Below are 23,387 nucleotides of genomic sequence, written 5' to 3' on the forward strand. Positions count from 1 at the left end.
GATAGGATCGCTCTTTTTGTTAAATTGTCGCAATTTTTTATTAGTTTTGCGATAAAGTAAAACTCATCATTATGCGCATTCCATCTTATTCCTAGTGCCTTCATTGAACGTGCGTAGTGGAAAGCCGACTGATTGCAAGCCTGAGATATTTGATATCTGGCAGAAATTGCTGATTGGATGCAGTGTCCACCATTGACGTCCTTTTCCAATTGTAAAAGCGTCCTTATAGCGAGATAGCGAGCGCAGTTTATCCCAAATGCCACAGTCTTCAGTTCATAAAGCCCTGTGGGATTTTCAGGGCTAGTACGAAATACTATGCGCTGATATTTTGTTTGGTTCGGATGTACCATAATTTGTCGGTACATTTTCTCAATATCGCTGTTGAAGACGTATTTGTATAGTCTCCAGCGAAGAATGAGAATCATCAAGCCCGCTTGTAGTGTAGGGCCCGTATGAACGAGCACTCAGAACGAGAACCAATTAGGGCTCTAGCTGAAAAATTGGTATTATTGTAATTAATGTTGACACGAGTAGTGCTTAGCAGTACACCTGTGGTTGTATGACCAATTTATATTCTCGCACGGTGCGTGGTAGCACGGAGAATATATATGTAATGAAATAAAAGGAAAATATTAGTATTAATATACTGGCAATAATAAGTTTATTTGTACGTTAAGATGGTATAATATTTTATCTTTGATGTGTGATGTGGTGTGACAGCAGCAGCGAATTTCTTCCTCCGTGGTTGAAATGGAACACAAAGCAAGAAAATTATCTCCTTTGTGTCGGACCGGAGATCATGCGGGGGTTTTCCAAGGGATATTTGTTATCCGATGGAAAACTGAGTTACCCGGGTTATGTTGCTTATTTGTATGAGTGACTATATGAGTGTGTATGCATGCGTGTTAGCAACACATGATATTGTATTTATGTACATACATATGTGCAACTAAATAAATTTTGTATTGGGTTGGTCGTGAAAAATAGATATAAATATTAAAGTTCTGACATAAAAAAAAATATATATATGTATCTATAACCAACTGCTCATCGGAAGAAAATATATATGTAGTTGTATTAACTTGCAAACTCTTATGTAATAGAAAAATTGTGAGTATTATGTATTATTTTGTTACTTTGGGCTTGATAATCCCTATGCAGTCGCAACACTGTGCGGCCATCAAGTCCTTGCAAAATAATAGGCACATATATTCTCCAATATCATAGCCTGATTGTTATAGATTCTATTTGCTGAACGTGCCCCTTTCAATGTGGGCATTCATCAGAATTTACAGAGTAGTGAGTTGAAAAATCCATGAGGCATCAAAGAAATGAGATGGTTGATATAATAATATTGTGAATCCTTTAACGTTCAATGCTGTTTTTTATACAACGAGTCTAGGCCTTAAATAACATTTTTATACAATTAATATCATTTATAAATGCAGATGATTATCACGTACAAGAAATGTTAGTTAACTAAAATAATATTGACTGCATAAATAAATAAAAAACCTAATTGGTTCAAATTTATAAGCTACATGTGAGGAAAATATTCTCACAAATTTGCTGTTCTGATTATTTTCACAGTAACTTATATCTCATTTCATCTAGCCAATTCAACACAACATACATATGTATGTAAGTATTTAAACATTACTACCAGTGTTGCCAGAAAGTAATTTTTATTGGGTCTAACGATAAGAAAAAAATTAGCTAGAAAGAGCCAAACGAATTCAGAAACACTAAACAAAATACATAAAAAGATTGTTAATTTTTGCGCGCTGGTTGGTCGGTCAGTAGGTCTTTTAGGTGCAAAATCTATAAAGATGTGAATATTTTCAATCTTGCAGCGTTTAAAAAAAAATCGCAATAAAAAATTTAAAAAAATACGTTCATCATTCAGTTTTTATAGTTTCAGAACTGAGGGTAAATTTGATTATATCTATTCGGCCGGCATACCCTACCTCACTATTTGCCCAAAAATAAAAAATTTCTAAAAACATTTGGAGAACGTGCTGTGTCAGAATTAGTTTACACCCCTAATGCCTATATGACACTACTTTGTTTTCGTGTATTTTTTCTTGCATTTTTTCTTAAATTTTTTGTCGCACTCCCTCCTAATACGGCTTCAGTACTGGTGTAAGTGTGTAAACTATATTCCAAAAAACAAAGAAAATACAAGAAACTAAAAATCTACTTTGTTAAAAACAAACGAGCCAGTTTGTATTTCGTTAGGTTTTTGTGACATTCGGCTGTTTTTTCGGTATTTTTTTTAACAATCAAAAATTTATTTTTTTTTTTGAAAAAATGTGTGCATAAATACAAATCGAAAATCAACGTGCCGTGGAAGTCATTTAAGCCAACAAGGAATCTAGAATTTTTCCGCATTATTTTCTTTCATTTTATTGTAAACAATTTGACGAAAAATAAAGTTTTCAAAATGAACAAAAACATGTCTCGCTCCATGGTGGAATCACCAGGTGAAGTAAATAAAAAAGGACAGAAGATGTACGCTATCTGAAATGGTAGGGATGTATTTTCAACGGTCAGAAGAGGGTACAATTTTTACCCGCTTTGAAAAAAAGGAGCAGAAAAATAAATACCTTGCTACGAAAGTCATTGCAGAAACTGTTTTTTCAGCATATCAGTGCCACCTAACGCCAATACAAAAGGGGATACAGAGGAGCAGTTTGAGCTTATATTACTTTTGGCATCTAATAAAATTAAAAACCTTGAACTGTGATGATCAGTAAAATTCCCTAATGCGTCTAAAGTAAACTTACCTCAACTTCAACTGCAGTTGAAGCTTTCATCGAAAACCCGGTCATAAAAGGGAGAGGTGTTATCCATTGTGAATGATAACTAAATGTGATATCTTATCTTTCAAATGCCTGACAGGATGTTCAATATGGCTACTTTTAAGCGTTTTGACAGGGTGATAGAAAGAGACAGCGATAGTAAAATACAAATCAGGTGATCCAATCACTTTGAATTTTGACGTCTATGCAGAAGATATCACACTTAGTTATCATTCACAATGGTGTTATCCCTTATTTAGATGCACTATAGTAACGTTGCGCACTTATATGGATTTCGGGTTTACAGTCACACTTGGAAGTGATCGTAATACTTTTAAATGTGTTTCCATCCCTAAAAATCCATTGTTATTTCCATCTGCTCTGTTGATTTGTCGTTGAGAGTCGGAAGTAAATAAAACATATGTATTTCTTATATATCATACAAACTTGATCAGAAGATCCCCCAAAAGCTCTTGACAGTTGTATTCATAATGTATTACTAATGTTACCAAGTTATTATTTACTAAAATATGTCTGAAGATAAAATAGCCTAGCGGCAGTTGGTCTATAACAAGAAGATGTTCCGATATATATTCTAAATTACAATCCATAAGTGTAACATTCCTCTTATCTTAGTGATCTGATTTTTAGTGCAAATCAACAACAGTGAGGTACAATTTTTGCTAACTATATTTATAAATCCATTTTTTAGCGAAGTTTTTACATAAATAAGGTGTAGTACGACAGTTTTAGTATTCTTGATGCAGGAACGACAAAAAGATTTCTCGAAAGTTTTCAGTAGCGCTGTACAGGCGAACAAGATGGATATGACGTGAATACAAATGGTTTGTTTTAACAAAGACCTGTTGCACTTTATACATAATGGAAACATGAACGTAATATTTTAGCACGGCCTTACTTACGGAAGCCAACACCAAAGATACCCAAATGATGAATCTCTGTAATTAAATCCAGTAAAGGTCCATCGATATTTACCTACTTGTCAAATTTTACTCCTGAAAATGCAAAAAATTACACTTCGGGGACAACATTGGTGAAAAATTTTTAGATAGCCGAATGACAGAACAAAGAAGAATTTAGAGCGAGACAAATGACGGCTTACTTTACCTGGTTATTCCACCATGGTCTCGCTCATTTATTTTGTGTGTCCCGTCTGGTCTCGTCTTCGCATAAAACTATCAAATTTTACTCCTGAAAATGCAAAAAATAACACTTCGGGGACAACATTGGTGAAAATTTCTCAGATAGCCGAATGACAGGACAAAGAAGAATTTAGAGCGAGACAAATGACGGCTTACTTTACCTGGTTATTCCACCATGGTCTCGCTCATTTATTTTGTGTGTCCCGTCTGGTCTCGTCTTCGCACATGGTCAATATTTAGTCTTTAATGTTACAGAAATACGTATATTTCTGTTCATATTTCTGAAGTATTGAACAAAAGCTGAATATTTTTTACTTATTCTGATGACTAACCCCAGGGCTATATCGTCCCGTTTCTGCGGTAACCACGTATCTACACTCTTTTGAGAAATTCGTTTTTTGATATGGCAGCACTCAGAACCTATCACTGGATGTGGCCTGGCAATTGTATGTCAAAATAATATAACGGTAGTATTTTTGTTTGTTAATTCTATTTCCTCGTAACTACATTCATAGTGCGTGAGTTAAAAGAAATACCTCGTATCTACACACCTAGTACATTAAACTAAAATTATTATTGGTTTGATTAAAAATTAATTTCTTTATAAGTAGTTGGATAAAAAAGTGAAACTATAAACAAATTTTTTTCTTAAAGTGGTGCAGTTCGTGTATTAATGTTATATGTATATGGATGCACATTTTGTCATTATTAGAAGCGTGCAAATTTTTCTAATTTAAATTTATTTTGTTTTAGTAGATGCGTATATTATACATACAGACTAAAAATATCAAGTAAAGAAAATTGCAAAGAAAGTTTAGATCCTTTATTTGTAATGAGAGAACAGCTCGTAATATAAACCGTTTAAATAATTAAATTTCGCCATTAGCTATATTTTAAATTATAATTAGACACAAAACTCGATGGACGATGAAGAAGTATTAATCCCGGATGAAAGCACGGGCGAGTTTAACCTTACTGAAAGTGATTGAATATCTCTAAACCACGCAATCTTTATTCTAGTTGAGAAAACCGTAAGATTTATTGAAAAAGATTGCCACAACGTTTTGGACAGTGAGAACAATTCCAACCAGGAGTCTCTCTGCAATTCTGAACCAATTACAACTACATACTGTGACAAATATTAGTGACACTAAGTGATACTCACATCACTAATCTGATACTAAGTAAATAAAGCCACAACAACAATAAAGCAAACAGGCACTTGTATCTACATAAACGAATCAATCATTATGTCTACACATATATACGTACACGCAGCGGATACAGAGTAGTGCGCCTCTGCCTACAGGAATTTAATAAGCAGCAATAAAAATGGTCCGTGAGAGTTTGTCCGTTTGTACACTTCATCATGTTTGGCGTCGCCCACTTGTAAATTAACGTTTTGTGTTTGTGTAATATTTTTTTAACATTACTGTTTTTTAGTTCCTTAAACACTCTTCCTTTGTACTTATGTATATTTTTTAAATTGTTAAGTTAGTCGACCAGGTGCATTCCACGGTGTAAGTGTGTGCTTTGGAAATATTACATGTTTCTTGTTTTTAATATTATTAATGTTTTTCAGTCCTTAAGATGACTTCAGAATGAAGTCGAAATATCGACAAAAATAAAAATTGACAAATATATGTTTACAAATAATAATTTTGTGGTTTAAATTTCTATATATTTGATCTGGCCTAGAGCTTGACTATTGTTGAGACATATTCTGTTGTATAAAATTGCAGTTGATATAATCTCACTAAACGTTGTGTCGTTGTTTGTATTTCATCTGATGAAACCAGACACGAAGAATCTCAAGACATAAGATATCACCCGCAAAGCTCTGGGTAGATTCGAAAATCTGTCCAGAATTTCACAATTCATTTTGGTCGTGACTATATGAGCTTCCACCCTTTTTTCTCTATTATTGTGCTGTAATTTGTATCTTGTGTAGGCCATTTTGAGATGTCTTCTTGTAACCAAGAAGGTCCCTGCCACCACAGCGAACACCACTGCTAGCCATGTCGGCTGGATTTGATCCGGAATCCACATGGCGCCAGTTATCCTTTCCAAACTTGTCGACGATTTTCGTAATACGATGCACTACGAAAGTTGACCACGAACAAGGGGGCTTTCGTATCCATGTCAGTGCAATCGTTGAATCTGTCCATAAGTAGGTTTTTGGACTCCCTAAGTTTAGATTTGTTAGAATTGTTTCCACCATTTCGGAGAGTAGTACGGCTCCACATAATTCCAGGCGGGGAAGTGAGATGGTTTTTACCGCAGCTTTTGTTTTTGCCAACAGCAAATTGATGAGAACTTGCACTGTAAAAATTTTAGTTTACTTTTAATAGCAATTTGGCGTTTATATATAACAATGCCAGAAATTATAATATTAAAACCGTGCTGGTTTTAGCAAAGAGAGGGAAATTCATTCAAATATTCTCTCTGAAAAACAAACCATGGGACTAATTTCTATAAATTTTATGGTTTTAAAATAAAACTAAAATGGTTTTGGATCTATCCGTGTACCGAAATAGATTTAATAATAACTGGAATTAAAGTTAAGCCAAAATAGAATTGGATGTAGTACATTATTGGTATTAAAATAAACCCATAGTTGATATTTTAATGCCAGAGAGGCATTGAATCCAAGGCAAAATTGTACTGGATTTAATACTTTTTCGTGCTGAAATAAGCCCATAAATGTTATTTTAATGCTAAAAAGGCATTGAATCCAAATCACAAATGTAATTGAATTTAGTAAATTGTTTTTATTGAAACCAACCGGAAGTTTTTTTAAACGTACACTGGTCAAAAAAATTATAAGCCCATGCATAGTCCTCTTCAAGTAAATCTTTGAAATTTGATATTTATTAAAATGAGTATTATTTTGAAGAGCGCTGAAAATAAAAACCCAATTTAATTATTTAAATATAAATGCATGTTTTATTTATATAAATTATATAATACTAAATTTATAGATAAGTATAACTAAATTTTATTCTGTTATTTCACAGGGCATTAACAAAAACATTTTCGAATGTATATTGTGGACTTCAAATGGTCTTACATTTTTTAGGCTATACAAACCAACTACTTCTAAATATTCTGTTGAAGAAATTTCATAGCACTCTAAGATGAAATTAAATTTCTTACTGCCAAAAATTTCTAAACTTAAGTAAATTTCATTGTCAATAAGATATATTTTTATCAAATGTCTTAGATAAAAACTTCTGTGCACTTAAATCTATATCTTCAAAACTTAAATTACATAGTGGATCACAAATAATTTCACTCTCAAATGTCATACTTTCCCATTTAATACTCATTTTTGTTTGATATCTATTAGCAAGGGATTTACATATATTTTTTTAATTATTGATAACTGAATTGTTCTCGGGATTGTAGAATAAATCCTGAAATGATTTTTAAGGTTAATAGGAACGTTTTAGCGTAGTATTAAGAGTCTTATTGTGTACTTACAATTCCTCCAAACTTGCTGTTAGTAACCTTACAAACTGGAAAAAGACGTATCACTGATTCAGCTAGTGCAATTTTTTCCTCACGCTTAGGGTAATTTCCACATTTCGACAAAAGGAACGTCGGGAGCTGTCACTTAAATTGTTCGTTTTTTTGTATTCCTCAAGAATGCACGAGAAATCTCCACATCGGAGGTAGTTTTGCAACTCCTGGTGAATACTCTACAATTAAAATAAACTTTGGCATTTATTCTTATACTTACCTCGTGATTTAAACTCTTAGCAACTGGTAATCCCTTCTTTGGCAAATTTTCATTTATTTCCAATAAAAACCAGCTACAGCTTTTATATTGGCAAATAATTTCTTGGAAATCGTCCACAAAAATTTCAGCTCCATCGCGGTCTCTCAATGTTATTGCACAATCGATATTAATGTTTAATTGCTCCACAACTGGCAAGAAATACAATTTACTTTTGCAAAATTTCATTAATTATTTACATTACTTACTTGATACAATTGCTTCGTTCGTCGAGAACTCTGGACTTTCAGGATTTGTGATTTTAATGGAACGCAATTGTCCCTCGTGTTTAATTTTCAGAAACATCGTGCACATGACGCTTTCCCAATAGTCGGACAAGTGATACTGGTTTTACTTTTAAGCCAATAGTACTAATGTGCAGAGTGCAATGAACACAACTGGGAGTAAGAGAATTTCTTAATACTTTTTTGGTTTCGTTTTAATACCAAAAATACTTAAAATATTGGAGAGAGCATCTTAATGCCTTTCTGATTTTAAATTAAAACTAAAAGGTATTAAGGTTTGGTAGTGAGAGCACGTCTTAGTACTTTCCTGGTTTTACTTTTAAGCCAGTAGTATTAATGAGCCGAGTAACATTAACATAATTGAGAGTGAGAGAATTTCTTAATACTTTTTTGGTTTTGTTTTTAAACCAATGATACTTAAAATATTAGAGAGCGAACTTTAATATTTTTTTTGGTCTTAGCTTAAAACTGCAAAGTATTAATATTTTTAAAACGCGACAATCAGCATTGATTAAAGTTTTGTTTCAAAAGCATTTTGGATTAAAATTTATTTCAATAAGATTTCATGGTCTTAAAATAAAACTTTTTAGAATTAAAACACAAATTTAATACCAAAAATCTTTAATTTCAATAGTAACTGGTATTAAAAGTAAGACTCCACTTTTTACTGTGTGGTCGTTGTTTTCCACTCGTAGGTATACTGCCGCGGTATACGCTTTCTCTGTTGCGTCACAAAAACCATGAATTTCCACTTTGTTGTGCGAGGAGAAGTGTGTCCATCGCGGTATCCCAATTTTATTAATTTCATGATACTTTTCCATAAAGGTTCTGTAGTAATTGGTGATACATCTTCATCCCATTTTGTACCTTCAAGCCAAATGTTTTGCATGATTATTTTGGCTACCACTATTATTGGAGCAAGCCATCCTAATGGGTCGAACAGTTTAGCGATTGCCGATAGGATCGCTCTTTTTGTTAAATTGTCGCAATTTTTTATTGGTTCTGCGATAAAGTAAAACTCATCATTATGTGCATTCCATCTTATTCCTAGTGCCTTCACTGAACTTGCACCTTCGAATTCCAGGAAATCTTTGTTGAGTACATATGGTTTAGGAATATCTTTTAGAATTTGCTCGCAATTGGCTGTCCACTTGCGTAGTGCTGATTGCAAGCCTGAGATATTTGATCTCTGGCAGAAATTGCTGATTAGATGCAGTGTCCACCACTGACGTCCTTTTATAATCGCAAAAGCGTCCTTATAGCGAGATAGGGAGCGCAGTTTATCCCAAATGCCACAGTCTTCAGTTCATAAAGCCCTATGGGATTTTCAGGGCTAGTACGAAATACTATGCGCTGATATTTTGTTTGGTTCGGATGTACCATAATTTGTCGGTACATTTTCTCAATATCGCTTTCTCCAGCGAAGAATTAGAATCGTCAAGCCCGCTTGTAGGGTAGGGCCCGTATAAAGAACGTCGTTCAGGCTTACTCCGTTTGCAGTCGGACTAGATGCGTTAAATACGACGCGAACTTTAGTGGAGGTACTTTCTTTGATGACGGCGTTATGAGGTAGGAAATAATGGTCAGAGGTGTCTTGGTGTTGATACTTGACTTATGTCCTAATTCCTCGTATTCGGTCACAACTCGATTGTACTCCGTTTGTAGGGTAGGATTTTTTGCGAGGCGTGCCTCGTTCCGGAAGAACTGAGAGCAGGCTCTTTTAAGAGATGGTCCCAAAGAGATATTTGATGGAAATTCCAGTTTAAATGGTAGTGACAGTTGTTTTGACAGTATATTCCCCTATTATCCCTTGTGGTTGTATTTCTATACAATTCTTCGCAACCTTGTCATGCGCATACAACCACAGGTGTACTGCTAGGCACTGTTCGTGTCAACATTAATTACAATAATACCAATTTTTCAGCTAGAGCCGGATTGCAGAAGAATTTGCTTGGTACACTCTTAGCACAAGAAACCGTTTTCGGCTGGATTCCTACAGGCCGTGCAGATGCTCAAGAGCAAACAAACCGAATCGTCTCTTATTGCAGTGACGTATCATTGGATAAACAACTATCCGCCTGCTAAGAGCTCTAAGAACTCCCCAAAACAAATGTCTAAATCCAGACGAAAACAGTTTCTTATGCTAAGAGTGTACCAAGCACATTCTTCTGCAATCCGTTCAGGATGATTTGAGGGTAAAAGTCTCCTTCAAGAACTAGATCCACTTGCTCATTTACAAATAATCTTTTATCTGCCACCTCGAATGATTGCCTTGTGATCGCATTGATCTGGCACGTTGGAAGATTCCCTATTAGTTGAGGCAGGACAAGGACCGTTGCATTCAAAGAGAATAATGGGTCAATTAGGGACCGCAACTGTATTGAACAAGATTCTTTGACCTGTGCAGAGAATAAGTTGGTAATACCGGAAACTTGAGCGCGAATTTCCTTGGATGGCAGGTTAGTTCGACGTTTAAGACGTTCGGTGATGAACGAGCACTCAGAACGAGAGCCAATTAGGGCTCTAGCTGAAAAATTGGTATTATTGTAATTAATGTTGACACGAGTAGTGTACACCTGTGGTTGTGTGACCAATTTATATTCTCCCACGGTGCGTGGTAGCACGGAGAATATGTATATGTAATGAAATAAAAAGAAAATATTAATATTAATATAATGGCAATAATAAGTTTATTTGTACGTTAAGATGGTATAATAGTTTACCTTTGATGTGTGATGTGGCGAGACAGCAGCAGCGAATTTCTTCCTCCGTGGTTGAAATGGAACAGAAAGCAAAAAAATTATCTCCTTTGTGTCGGACCGGAGATCATGCGGGGGTTTTCCAAGGGATATTTGTTATCCGATGGAAAACTCAGTTACCCGGGTTATGTTGCTTATTTGTATGTGTGACTATATGAGTGTGTATGCATGCGTGTTAGCAATACATGACATTGTATTTATGTACATACATATGTGCAACTATATAAATTTTGTATTGGGGTGGCCGTGAAAAATAGATATAAATATTAAAGTTCTGACTTAAAAAAAATATATATATATGTATCTATAACCAACTGCTCATCGGAAGAAAATATGTATGTACCTAGTTGTATTAACTAGTAAACTCGTATGTAATAGAAAAATTGTGAGTATTATGTATTATTTTGTTACTTTGGGCTTGATAATCCCTATGCAGTCGCAACACTGTGCGGCCATCAAGTCCTTGCAAAATAATAGGCACATATATTCTCCAATATCATAGCCTGATTGTTATAGATTCTATTCGCTGAACTTGCCCCTTTCAAAGTGGACATTCATCAGAATTTACAGAGTAGTGAGTTGAAAAATCCATGAGGCATCAAAGAAATGAGATGGTTGATATAATAATATTGTGAATCCTTTAACGTTCACTGATGTTTTTTATACAACGAGTCTAGGCCTTAAATAACATTTTTATACAATTAATATCATTTATAAATGCAGATGATTATCACGTACAAAAAATGTTACTTAACTAAAATAATATTGACTGCATAAATAAATAAAAAACCTAATTGGTTCAAAATTATAAGCTACATGTGAGGAAAATATTCTCACAAATTTGCTGTTCTGATTATTTTCAAAGTAACTTATATCTCATTTCATCTAGCCAATTCAACACAACATACATATGTATGTAAGTATTTAAACATTACTACCAGTGTTGCCAGAAAGTAATTTTTATTGGGTCTAACGATAAGAAAAAAATTAGCTAGAAAGAGCCAAACGAATTCAGAAACACTAAACAAATATATAAAAAGATTATTAATTTTTGCGCGCTGGTTCGTCGGTCAGTAGTTCTTTTAGGTGCAAAATCTATATAGATGTGAATATTTTCAATCTTGAAGCGTTTAAAAAAAATCGCAATAAAAAATTTAAAAAAAATACGTTCATCATTCAGTTTTTATAGTTTCAGAACTGAGGGTAAATTTGATTATATCTATTCGGCCGGCATACCCTACCTCACTATTTGCCCAAAAATAAAAAATTTCTAAAAACATTTGGAGAACGTGCTGTGTCTGAATTAGTTTACACCCCTAATGCTTATATGACACTACTTTGTTTTCGTGTATTTGTTCTTTATTTTTCTTTAATTAAGTTTTCAAAATGAACAAAAAGATGTCTCGCTCCATGGTGGAATCCCCAGGTGAAGTAAATAAAAAAGGACAGAAGATGTACGCTATCTGAAATGGTAGGGATGTATTTTCAACGACCAGAAGGGGGTACAATTTTTACCCGCTTTGAAAAAAAGGAGCAGAAAAATAAATACCTTGCTACGAAAGTCATTGCAGAAACTGTTTTTTCAGCATATCAGTGCCACCTAACGCCAATACAAAAGGGTATTCAGAGGAGCAGTTTGAGCTTATATTACTTTTGGCATCTAATAAAACTAAAAAACTTGAACTGTGATGATCAGTAAAATTCACTAATGCGTCTAAAGTAAACTTACCTCAACTTCAACTGCAGTTGAAGCTTTCATCGAAAAACCGGTCATAAAAGGGAGAGGTGTTATCCATTGAGAATGATAACTAAATGTGATATCTTATCTGTCAAATGCCTGACAGGATGTTCAATATGGCTACTTTTAAGCGTTTTGACAGGGTGATAGAAAGAGACAGCGATAGTAAAATACAAATCAGGTGATCCAATTACTTTGAATTTTGACGTCTACGCAGAAGATATCACACTTAGTTATCCTTCACAATGGTGTTATCCCTTATTTAGATGCACTATAGTAACGTTGCGCACTTATATGGATTTCGGGTTTACAGTCACACTTGGAAGTGATCGTAATACTTTTAAATGTGTTTCCATCCCTAAAAATCCATTGTTATTTCCATCTGCTCTGTTGGTTTGTCGTTGAGAGTCGGAAGTAAATAAAACATATGTCCTTCTTATATATCATACAAACTTGATCAGAAGATCCCCCAAATGCTCTTGACAGTTGTATTCATAATGTATTACTAATGTTACCAAGTTATTATTTACTAAAATATGTCTGAGGATAAAATAGCCTAGCGGTAGTTGGTCTATAACAAGAAGATGCTCCGATATATATTCTAAATTACAATCCATAAGTGTAACATTCCTCTTATCTTAGTGATCTGATTTTTAGTGCAAATCAACAACAGTGAGTTATAGTTTTTGCTAACTATATTTATAAATGCATTTTTTAGCGAAGTTTTTACATAAATAAGGTGTAATACGACAGTTTTAGTATTCTTGATGCAGGAATGACAAAAAGATTTCTCGAAAGTCTTCAGTAGCGCTGCACAGGCGAACATCTTGTTGGAGATGACGTGAATACAAATGGTTTGTTTTAACAAAGACCTGTTGCACTTTATACATAATGGAAACATGAACGTAATATTTTAGCACGGCCTTACTTACGGAAGCCAACACCAAAGATACCCAAATGATGAATCTCTGTAAATAAATCCAGTAAAGGTCCATCGATATTTACCTACTTGTTTATGTGAAAAAAGTAATAAAACTATCAAATTTTACTCCTGAAAATGCAAAAAATAACACTTCGGGGACAACATTGGTGAAAATTTTTCAGATAGCCGAATGACAGAACAAAGAAGAATTTAGAGCGAGACAAATGACGGCTTAATTTACCTGGTTATTCCGCCATGGTCTCGCTCATTTATTTTGTGTGTCCCGTCTGGTCTCGTCTTCGCATAAAACTATCAAATTTTACTCCTGAAAATGCAAAAAATAACACTTCGGGGACAAGATTGGTGAAAATTTTTCAGATAACCGAATGACAGAACAAAGAAGAATTTAGAGCGAGACAAATGACGGCTTACTTTACCTGGTTATTCCACCATGGTCTCGCTCATTTATTTTGTGTGTCCCGTCTGGTCTCGTCTTCGCATATGGTCAATATTTAGTATTTAATGTTACAGAAATACGTATATTTCTGTTCATATTTCTGAAGTATTGAACAAAAGCTGAATATTTTTTACTTATTCTGATGACTAACCCCAGGGCTATATCGTCCCGTTTCTGCGTTAACCACGTATCTACACTTTTTTGAGAAATTCGTTTTTTAATATGTCAGCACTGAGAACCTATCACTGGATGTGGCCTGGAAATTGTATATCAAAATAATATAACGGTAGTATTTTTTTTTGTTAATTCTATTTTCTCGTAACTACATTCATAGTGCGTGAGTTAAAAGAAATACCTCGTATATACACACCTAGTACATTAAACTAAAATTATTAGTTGGTTTGATTAAAAATTAATTTCTTTATAAATAGTTGGATAAAAAAGTGAAACTATAAACAAATTTTTTTCTTAAAGTGGTGCAGTTCGTGTATTAATGCTGTATGTATGTGTATGCACATTTTGTCATTACTAGAAGCGTGTAAATTTTTCTAACCTAAATTTATTTTGTTTTAGTAGATGCGTTTATTATACATACAGACTAAAAATATCAAGTAAAGAAAATTGCAAAGAATGTTTAGATCCTTTATTTGTAATGATAGAACAGCTCGTAAGATAAAGCTTTTAAATAATTAAATTTCGCCTTTAGCTATATTTTAAATTATAATTAGACACAAAATTCGATGGACGGTGAAGAAGTATTAATCCCGGATTAAAGCACGGGCGAGTTTAATCTTACTGAAAGTGATTGAATATCTCTAAACCACGCAAGCTTTATTCTAGTTGAGAAAACCGGAAGATTTATTGAAAAAGATTGCCACAACGTTTTGGACAGTGAGAACAATTCCGACCAGGAGACTCTCTGCAATTCTGAACCAATTACAACTACATACTGTGACAAATATTAGTGACACTAAGTGATACTCACATCACTAATCTGATACTAAGTAAATAAAGCCACAACAACAATAAAGCAAGCAGTCACTTGTATCTGCATAAACGAATCAATCATTATGTCTACACATATGTACGTACACGCAACGGAGAGAAAACGCACAAACACATGCACATATATTATCTGTGATACTCACAAAAGAAGGCAATAATTTGTGCAAGTATCACTCACATATACACGCGCATATGAGAAGTTATAAACGTAGTTATAGCTGGTAATTTTATTGCTGATAACTAACTAGTAAATTCTAGAATAGAAAGCCTAGAAATATGCAACGAGGAAACCAGACAATATAAAAGCAGCAACAGTTGAGGCACAATCAGTCAGTTTGATTTTAAGCAACCTATCAGTTACGAAGTATAAGTGCTATTTTCAAGTAATCTAATAAAAACCATTTTTGCATTATTCAATATTGGAGTTATTAATTTCAAAGTTTAGTGATTTGAACATTAGTAGAAGGTTGAAAATAAGAGGTATTGCACTAAATTCGTTACAATACTTTTGCGAAGAAAGGAGGTAGATGAAAGTTCAGGTGTAATCACTAGGAAAAATAGGAAGAAAGGGCAAGGAAAACCAGATAAATGAGAGAAAAACTTAGTCAGAAGAGCCAGAGTGCAAGGAAAAGCGCACAAAAAATCTGAGCATTCCAACAGTTTTATTTAGTGATGATTGCAGTGCTCAAAACCGTAATGTTACATTGGCCAATGCATTGCAAGAAATTACGATGAAATATAACACGACCATATATGAGAAATATTTAACTGTTGGTCATACTCAGATGGAATGTGACTCATTACATTCAATGATCGAAAGAAAAAAGAAATCAAAAGAAATGTAGGTACTATGTTCCCGCTGATTTCGTTCGGATTGTGACAGACGCTAGAAGCTCAAAGCCGTATAAAATGTTCTATATTGATCACAAATTCTTCAAAAACTTTTCTGGAGTACAATTTTACAAATCTCTTAGACCAGGAAGAGTTGGATCGGTTCGTTCTGAACCTGTTCAATTGACCGGGCCTCTCAACTTAACAAGTGAACTAGATCTTCGATTTCGGTTCTATTTGTTCTTTTAGTTCGTTTTATCTAATGTTATTCTTTCTCTCTTCTCGATCGCGAACATTGTAAATTCATACATACATAGAAATTCACAGTGAGCACGAATGTCGATATGATGCCACTTATGCGACATGTGTGGATGTATTTATGAAAAACATGTTTTGCAAGAAACTAATTATTACATTTATTAAATTTGAAAAGTTCATATTTACAATTTGTGCCTGTACTCTTTCAACTTCCTGGATCTTCCGAAATTTATAACTTTTTTTGAAGTTAATTATACAGATATATATTAACTTATTTATTCATAACACATTTAAATATACCTACACAAAGCATTGATGCATATGCACCCCCATCTATACTTGTTGACTATTGCGTGGGTGTGAGCAGCAGTGAACAAATTTGCTTGAAAAAAAAGGAACAGATGACAAAAAGAACAACTTGTTCGTTCATCAAAAAAAGAACGAAAGAACCGAATCTCTGAAATGAACGAAAAAGCACAATTCTAAGACAAGGTATTAAGGCAGGCGATCCCCAAGTAACAGATTTAAAATGCTTAAAATATTTTAACGAATTTACTTGCAAATCCTCTTATTTGCCCTTTTTCTAAGTTCGTATCACTAAACCGTTGAATAAATAACTCCAATACTGAATAATGGAAAAATGGGCTTCATTAAAGTACTTCACAATAACACTTATACTTTGAAACTAGCTGGCTTAATAACCAAACTGATAGCTTAAATGAAACTGCTATTGCTCGCTAGATAGCGTCTCAATCGAAAACTGATTATAGCGCCTCTACCGCTGGTGCTTTTATACTCTTTGATTTCCTCGTGGCATCTTCTAGGCGCTTCCAGAATTTAGTTAGTTGCCGCCATATAATTATAGCTACAGATGCACGTATATAGCTTCTCATATGCGTGCATTTGTGAGCGACACTTCAACAATTACAATTGCATACTTTTGGGAGCATCTCTTCTCTGCTGCGTGTACGTACATATGTGTAGACATAATGTTTTATTCGTTTATGTAGATACAAGTGACTGTCTGCTTTATTGTTGTTGTGACTTCATTTACTTAGCATCAGACTAGGGATGTGAGTATCACCTGGAGTCACTCATATTCGTCACAATATAATTATTTTGGTATGTACTTCAAATTGGATTATGACAACGATTGGACTATGCCAACTCAAAGAAAAGCAAACATTGATATATCTAAAAATATTTCGCCTCTTTATTCCAACTCAGTACCAATACCAATTAGGAAATATGAAGATCTTCAAAGCATGAAAAAGTCAATTCTTCAGGATTATCACATCTTCTATGGGTATTTAAGCTATGTCTAATTACTCATGACAAAGGAAGAAGAAGAAATTAAACTTTTGGTTTTGAAGTACTTATAAACTAAATTAAGTCTCGATTAAGTTATGTTAAGTTAGGTTATGTTGAACTAATTTGTTTCTGTGAATAAAGCTATATTTTGAAGTGAAATAAATTTACTCTTTATTTGCACAAAAATTGTAGACACATAGACACATATATTTCTAAGTATGCAGTAACCTCGTATCTGCTGTTTGCATGCACCAAGATATGCAGGCAGTAAACTCGTAACTAACAAAATGAGATTTTACGTTTAACTAGTCACTAGGAACCAACAAGATAAAGTGGCTAGCTATCAATTGCTATAAAACGAAAACGAAAAGCGTTTAAGTAGTTAACTTTGTTTTACTGAAGAAAAACAAACGTTTTTTTTAGTTTCTGAAAAATTGTTCTATTGTAGATACGAGGCTAACGCAGAAACGGGACGATATTTTATACCTATACACTTTTCTTAAGTTCTTTGTTGTTTTCAAGATACAGCCAGTTTTAAATGGTCTTTAATGTTACCTTATTTGGAAGTGCGTTACGTAGTAACGTTACACTTACGGAAAATTCAGCTCATCCTGCCAACTAAAAAACTTAAACAAAGCATTTTATTCAAGACCAAGGTTGAAAGAAACGGCAACTATTTTAACTTTTGGAAAAAAATGTTTCCGGCAAGTCTATGATTCAAAGTATACGGGTCTGTAACGCTACACAGAAAAAGTCTTTAACATTACCATTCGATCTCCTTGGAGAATATAGTGAATAAAAAGATATAAAACAAAGTAAAATAATAGTAAGCTTGAAAATTAAATATTTATTCAATTGAATTCAATTCAACGTACATATCGCACCCCTCGATCTAAAAGGAGCTATGTCAAAAATCCTAAATATTGGAGTTATGCATACCACTGGGTTACACGACTCAATACCTATCGACCTGTATAGTAGATCAAGTAATACCTCCACTATCCACTGACAAAAGGCTACAGAAAAATAAAAATTACATTGACACATATACATACATAGGGAAGGCAGTTGGATTTTCGAGCATCGTGATTTGATTGATCGCTGTTTAGATCAAGTCTTGCAATGTTTTTTTAAGTTACCGAAAAAAAGGATGAAACAAACTAATTATATCTTTCACTAGACGTATCAAAAGTAACTATTTTTCCATCGACTACTTGAATTTGATGCGATGAAGCGATGCTTCGAAAATTTTTCGCATTTGCAAATACATGTAAAATATCAAGAGCATCGTTAATTTCATCGGTTTCACTTTGTGTCACTTCTTCTATTATTATTTGTGACTTTGTACGATCAAAAGCCCTCACAAAGTCAACTGCACAGTTTACCAATTCATTTCGGCCCTAATATGTTTTCGCACAATAATTTTTGCAGTTGCACCAATGCCATCCACACATCCTTTACCGTGCGAGGTAGCAAAATTATTCCAGTATATTTTTAGACCGAATTTATCCTTTTGGAATCATTGCAGCAATAAATTTATTTTTAAATTGGGAAGACGGTTCATCACTCCAAATTTTCAACACCTTTAACGACTGTGGTAATCCGGCAGCTTGAACATGTATGAAACGATTGTTCCTTAGTGTTGACGAGACTGTTAGATACGAATACCTTCGACTTAAATGATTCGATGTAATGAAATGTAGTAGTAAATAACGATAATTGACCCTGATTCCAATGAGCGGACTGGACTTCTCCCTGGGCTTGACATACAAAATTTTCTACCTTCAACATACCTTCATCACTAAACTCATAGCTTGATGCCCTGGTTCGATCAAACATATTGAATGTGTCTGGTTGTGCTGTTTTTATGAAGCTGTGTTGTAAGAATTGTCAAAGAATCAAATCTGATAACTGACCAGCCTCTTTATATTTTTCAGCACGTTTTCTGTCTGAATCTTTTTTCCAAATTACCCAACTAGCTTCGGGATCAAGCGCGATATTCCCACCTTCCCGATGCAGATTCTCGTTTGTTATACCCGTGCATTTGTCGCATCGTCCAAATCAACAGTTTTTGGTAGCATCGTAGCACAAAAATCTCTGCACAAAACTATCACTATAAAATGGAATATCTTATGAAACGCAGCAACGGCTTCGATGAAATCGTGTATCAATTTAATATGAATTTTTTGGGCGATGTTCACAAAAAACGGTCAGGCTGCACCATTCTAAGTGTGGAAAAAATTAACATATTAGATTAAGCACATGGGATGCGGGAGAGAATCACGTAGAAACAAATTGAGAGACTCACGTTTTTTTCATTTTTTTGATGTTCAACAAATATCGCATATGTTTCTTTCATAGTGAGTCCCATATGTTTTGTTGGAAGTATTACCATCTTTCCAGTTTTTGGGCATGGGTAGCGTTTGACAACCTTTGCTTTAGGTGATGTACGTGAAATATCATCTCGATTCAAATATGCCTGAATGTCATCCACTCATTCATAATTTTGGACGTATTCTCTTTTATTTCGAGGCAGTTGTATGACATTTATTAATTCTCTACGAGTTTTTTCATCAACATCATTAATCACTTTTACCAATACAGCTTTTTGTTTTCTTGGTGAAAAATAGGAAAAGCTTGCGTTACCTTTTTAGCAGCTTACCGAGATTGCTTAAATTTTTATAGCTGTTGTTTATAGTAAAGCCGGCCAAAAGCTGCACATTGTGCAATTTGAGTTCGTATTTACACACCGACACTAACGATGTGTGATCACAATCGTTTGCTTTCGCTTGTCACTCACTAAAATCAACAGAGAATGCAAAAGGAAAAGTCCATGCTACTTTTTGGGCACATAATGAAAACAATATACTGCAATGTTAAAGTGACTTTTAAAACGTTTTAGTTAGTATTATTAAGTTCCTTTGAACATACATATTGATATTGACAATTTAAATATTAATTATTAATAATTAATTAATTATAAATAAATATTGACAATTTAATATAAATATATTTTTATACGTTCTACTTAGTTTTATTAATTTTCATAAATTTTTTTATTGAATAACTTTATGTTTTGAAAATATATATTTCTATCTTTACATTTACTTTGTTTTAAAGGTCTTTCTTAATGAAAAGTGAATTTTTTAAAGTAAATTTTGCATTGAATAAACACCATACCTCCTTTTATAAAAAAGTTTTATCTGTCTAGCTCGACCTCCGCGAATATACATAAGTAAATATAGTCAGGATTAGCTTGAAATCAAAGAACCAAAGTCCTTTTTAATTTCAAAGTTCACAGTCAACATTTTCGTTTAGCTCACTGTGGGGAGTTGTCACTCAATTTTTACACATACTTATGCAATTGTTTTAGTATTTGTGTGGCCGGCTCTTGTTTATAGTTTCAGTTCGATGGTTCTCTTGTGTTCCAGTTTTCTTTTCTCTGTCTCTGCATTTTTTAACTCGTTCACGTGTTGCTTTACGACGCTCTGCAATGACACGATCACTTCGTGTGACGGACAACAACATTTCTGTAGCTTTCGATTCCTCTCTTCGTTTTTTCAATAATGCAGCCATTTTTTACCCCTGTATTCGCCATGCTTGTTCATTTTTTTTTTTTTAAATTAGCAATGTAATTTTATTGATTTGTGCCCGGCTTTGCGGTTCCCAAAAGGAATTTTAAAAGTTGGAGAAATCGGTCTTTAATGTTACATAAATTAAATTCCGAAATGGGGTCAAACGATAGGGATTTTAATATCAATCACTATGTCTCTCTAAACTAGACTAAAGTCTATAGGAAAAAAAGAAATTTTTGATTGTTTCCCGTTTTTTAAATTTTTTACAATAAAACATTTTCCTTTATTTGGTCTTTAACGTTACACAGTTATAGAAGTAAAATTTAAAAACGATCAAACTCACAAAAAACGCGTCGAATCACATTGAGTTATATTATACTTAATTTTTTAAGGCCTTTTCAATATAAAATACGAGCTCAGAGCATCGAACAATTAGTAAGACATTAATATATTTACCTTCTTGTTTGGATCGACGTTTTTTCCATATCGATAGCTCGCGAGACACACCTGAAATGAACGTGTCTCGTGAAACCCAAATACATCGGATTTCTATAAGCTTTCGTTTTTAGATACTACAGAATGTATGCAATCCAAATATATTGGAATTGGGGCGTGATTCATGTTCCTGCATGGAACGCGAGATAAAAATTTTTCTTTAAATCACGCCCCAATTTCAATATATTTGGATTACCTACATTCTGTAGTATCTAAAAACGAAAGCTTATAGACATCCGATGTATTTGGGTTTCAAGAGACACGTTCATCCGTTTTTCACCATATGAGTTATTGTTATTGTAATTTACTTTTCCGATAAAGTTTCGTCAGTTTTTCAAGCTTGGAAACCAAGCAAAAATAAAGCAGTGTCATATATGTAGGTATAACTAATATGCGTCAAAAATTATGAGTTAAACCCCACAAGTCAGGTTAACTCTGAGTTAAAAAGTATAAATAAATAAATGAAAATGAAATATATGTATATCCGTTGTTCCCATTAAACTTAAAACTAAGTGGAGAATCAGGATTTTTAATTATTCAATTTTGATTTTTAATAAAGAATTTTGTACTGTTTAACGATCAGTTCGTTTTGTTGTGCAATCACGAAATGCTTCAATAGCATTTTCAGTTAACCCCTTAGCCTGAGCTCCTTCGCACGATTTGAAGGATACTTTTCCACGACTCGATAAGAAGGATTAGTTGGCGCAGCGTTCCTAAAGCGTACTGATGATGAAGGCTTAGCACCCTTCGAAGTGGATCTATCTGCAAGTGAGCCAGAGTTGTTAACGAATGCATTCCATTTGGAATAATTATGCCCTTGACGGCAGTCCCAGAGGATTGCAATTCTTTTTCATTAGTCCGGAGTAATGTATACAAAATTTTAGTCTTTATTCCTTTTTGTAAATTCTTCACATATAACGCTGCACATAAAGCTCGAACTTTACCGCAATTGCGGTAAATCTATTGCATATCTGAGATGACGAAATTTCTATAGTACCAACAGGATTTTTTTGTTCTCGCGGAAAAATTCCTCTAATTCTTTTTTTCTAGGGAGAACAATAATTGGGGAGTAGGAATTTCGAATTTTCAAATCAGCTGTTTTGGCAAATTAGATTTTGTTGCGCATTTTTTGGTTCTAATTGTTTTGTGTTCAAAATTTCTGGCGGCCGTGTCGAGTTCAACTGCTCTTTCTTCATACTCCATGGATGGCTGCATCAAATTTACTAAGAGCTCTTCCGTTGCTACTGTTTTGTTGTATATGGGGTATTCCATCCCATTTCAACCAATTTTGAACCCGACCCCTTTAGAATTGGCTGAAAGTTTTTCTTCTTTTTCTAGCTTACGAAAGACGTTTTTCACAAGTTTTTCAAATTTTTTCATCCAACACAAAAAAAGTTATGAATTTTTAAAAAAACACCGTTTTTGTTTTCAAAATGCTATAACTTTTTCAAAAATTGACCGTTTTCGATCTTTCTTTTTTTTAATTTGTTTTTAAATGTACTTTTCGGAAAAAATTCAAAAAAATGTTTAAGTTTTTCTTTGTAATTTTTCAGTTTTTCGAGATATTTCGAATTTCGCCCTTTTTTTTCTCATAAAAAACTTCAATCAATTTTGCAATCATCCCCACTAATCCCGGAGTGGGCCGAGAATTTTTTTTTTATTTAATTGAAAAAGAAAAAACTTTAAAATTTTTTTTGTATTTTTTCCGAAAAGTACATTTAAAAACGTATTTAAAAAAAAAATGATCCCAAACGGTAAATTTTTGATAAAGTTATAGCATTTTGAAAAAAACACCGTTTTCCAACTCAAAATAAGTTTTAAATATTATGAAAAAAACGGTGTTTTTTGACCATATGAACGGTGTTTTTTTCAAAATGCTATAACTTTTTCAAAAATTGACCGTTTGGGATCATTTTTTTAAATATGTTTTTAAATGTACTTATCGGAAAAAATACCAAAAAAATTTTAGTTTTTTTTTGCAATTAAGTAAAAAAAAAATTCTCAGCCCACTCCGGGATTAGTGGGGATGATTGCAGAATTGATCGACAT

The 23,387-nt window shown here is 33.6% G+C and overlaps 1 protein-coding gene across 6 annotated transcripts in view; it reads left to right on the forward strand.

Moving 5' to 3' along the window:
* The first annotated feature begins 1,400 nt into the window (after positions 1–1,400).
* The window catches only part of LOC137240702 (acetylcholine receptor subunit alpha-like), a 339,359-nt gene continuing 317,372 nt past the window's right edge, over positions 1,401–23,387 (forward strand). For 2 of the 6 annotated variants that reach the window (XM_067767323.1, XM_067767303.1), the window contains exon 1: positions 1,481–1,641. Coding sequence is in view for 2 of the 6 variants with exons in the window: in XM_067767303.1 (XP_067623404.1) it covers positions 1,636–1,641 (6 nt within the window). In the remaining 4 variants the exon portion in view is untranslated. The other 4 variants (XM_067767312.1, XM_067767300.1, XM_067767330.1 and 1 more) reach the window with 3 other exon arrangements.

Source organism: Eurosta solidaginis, chromosome 1 (assembly GCF_040869045.1).
Source record: "Eurosta solidaginis isolate ZX-2024a chromosome 1, ASM4086904v1, whole genome shotgun sequence".
NCBI lineage: Eukaryota > Metazoa > Arthropoda > Insecta > Diptera > Tephritidae > Eurosta > Eurosta solidaginis.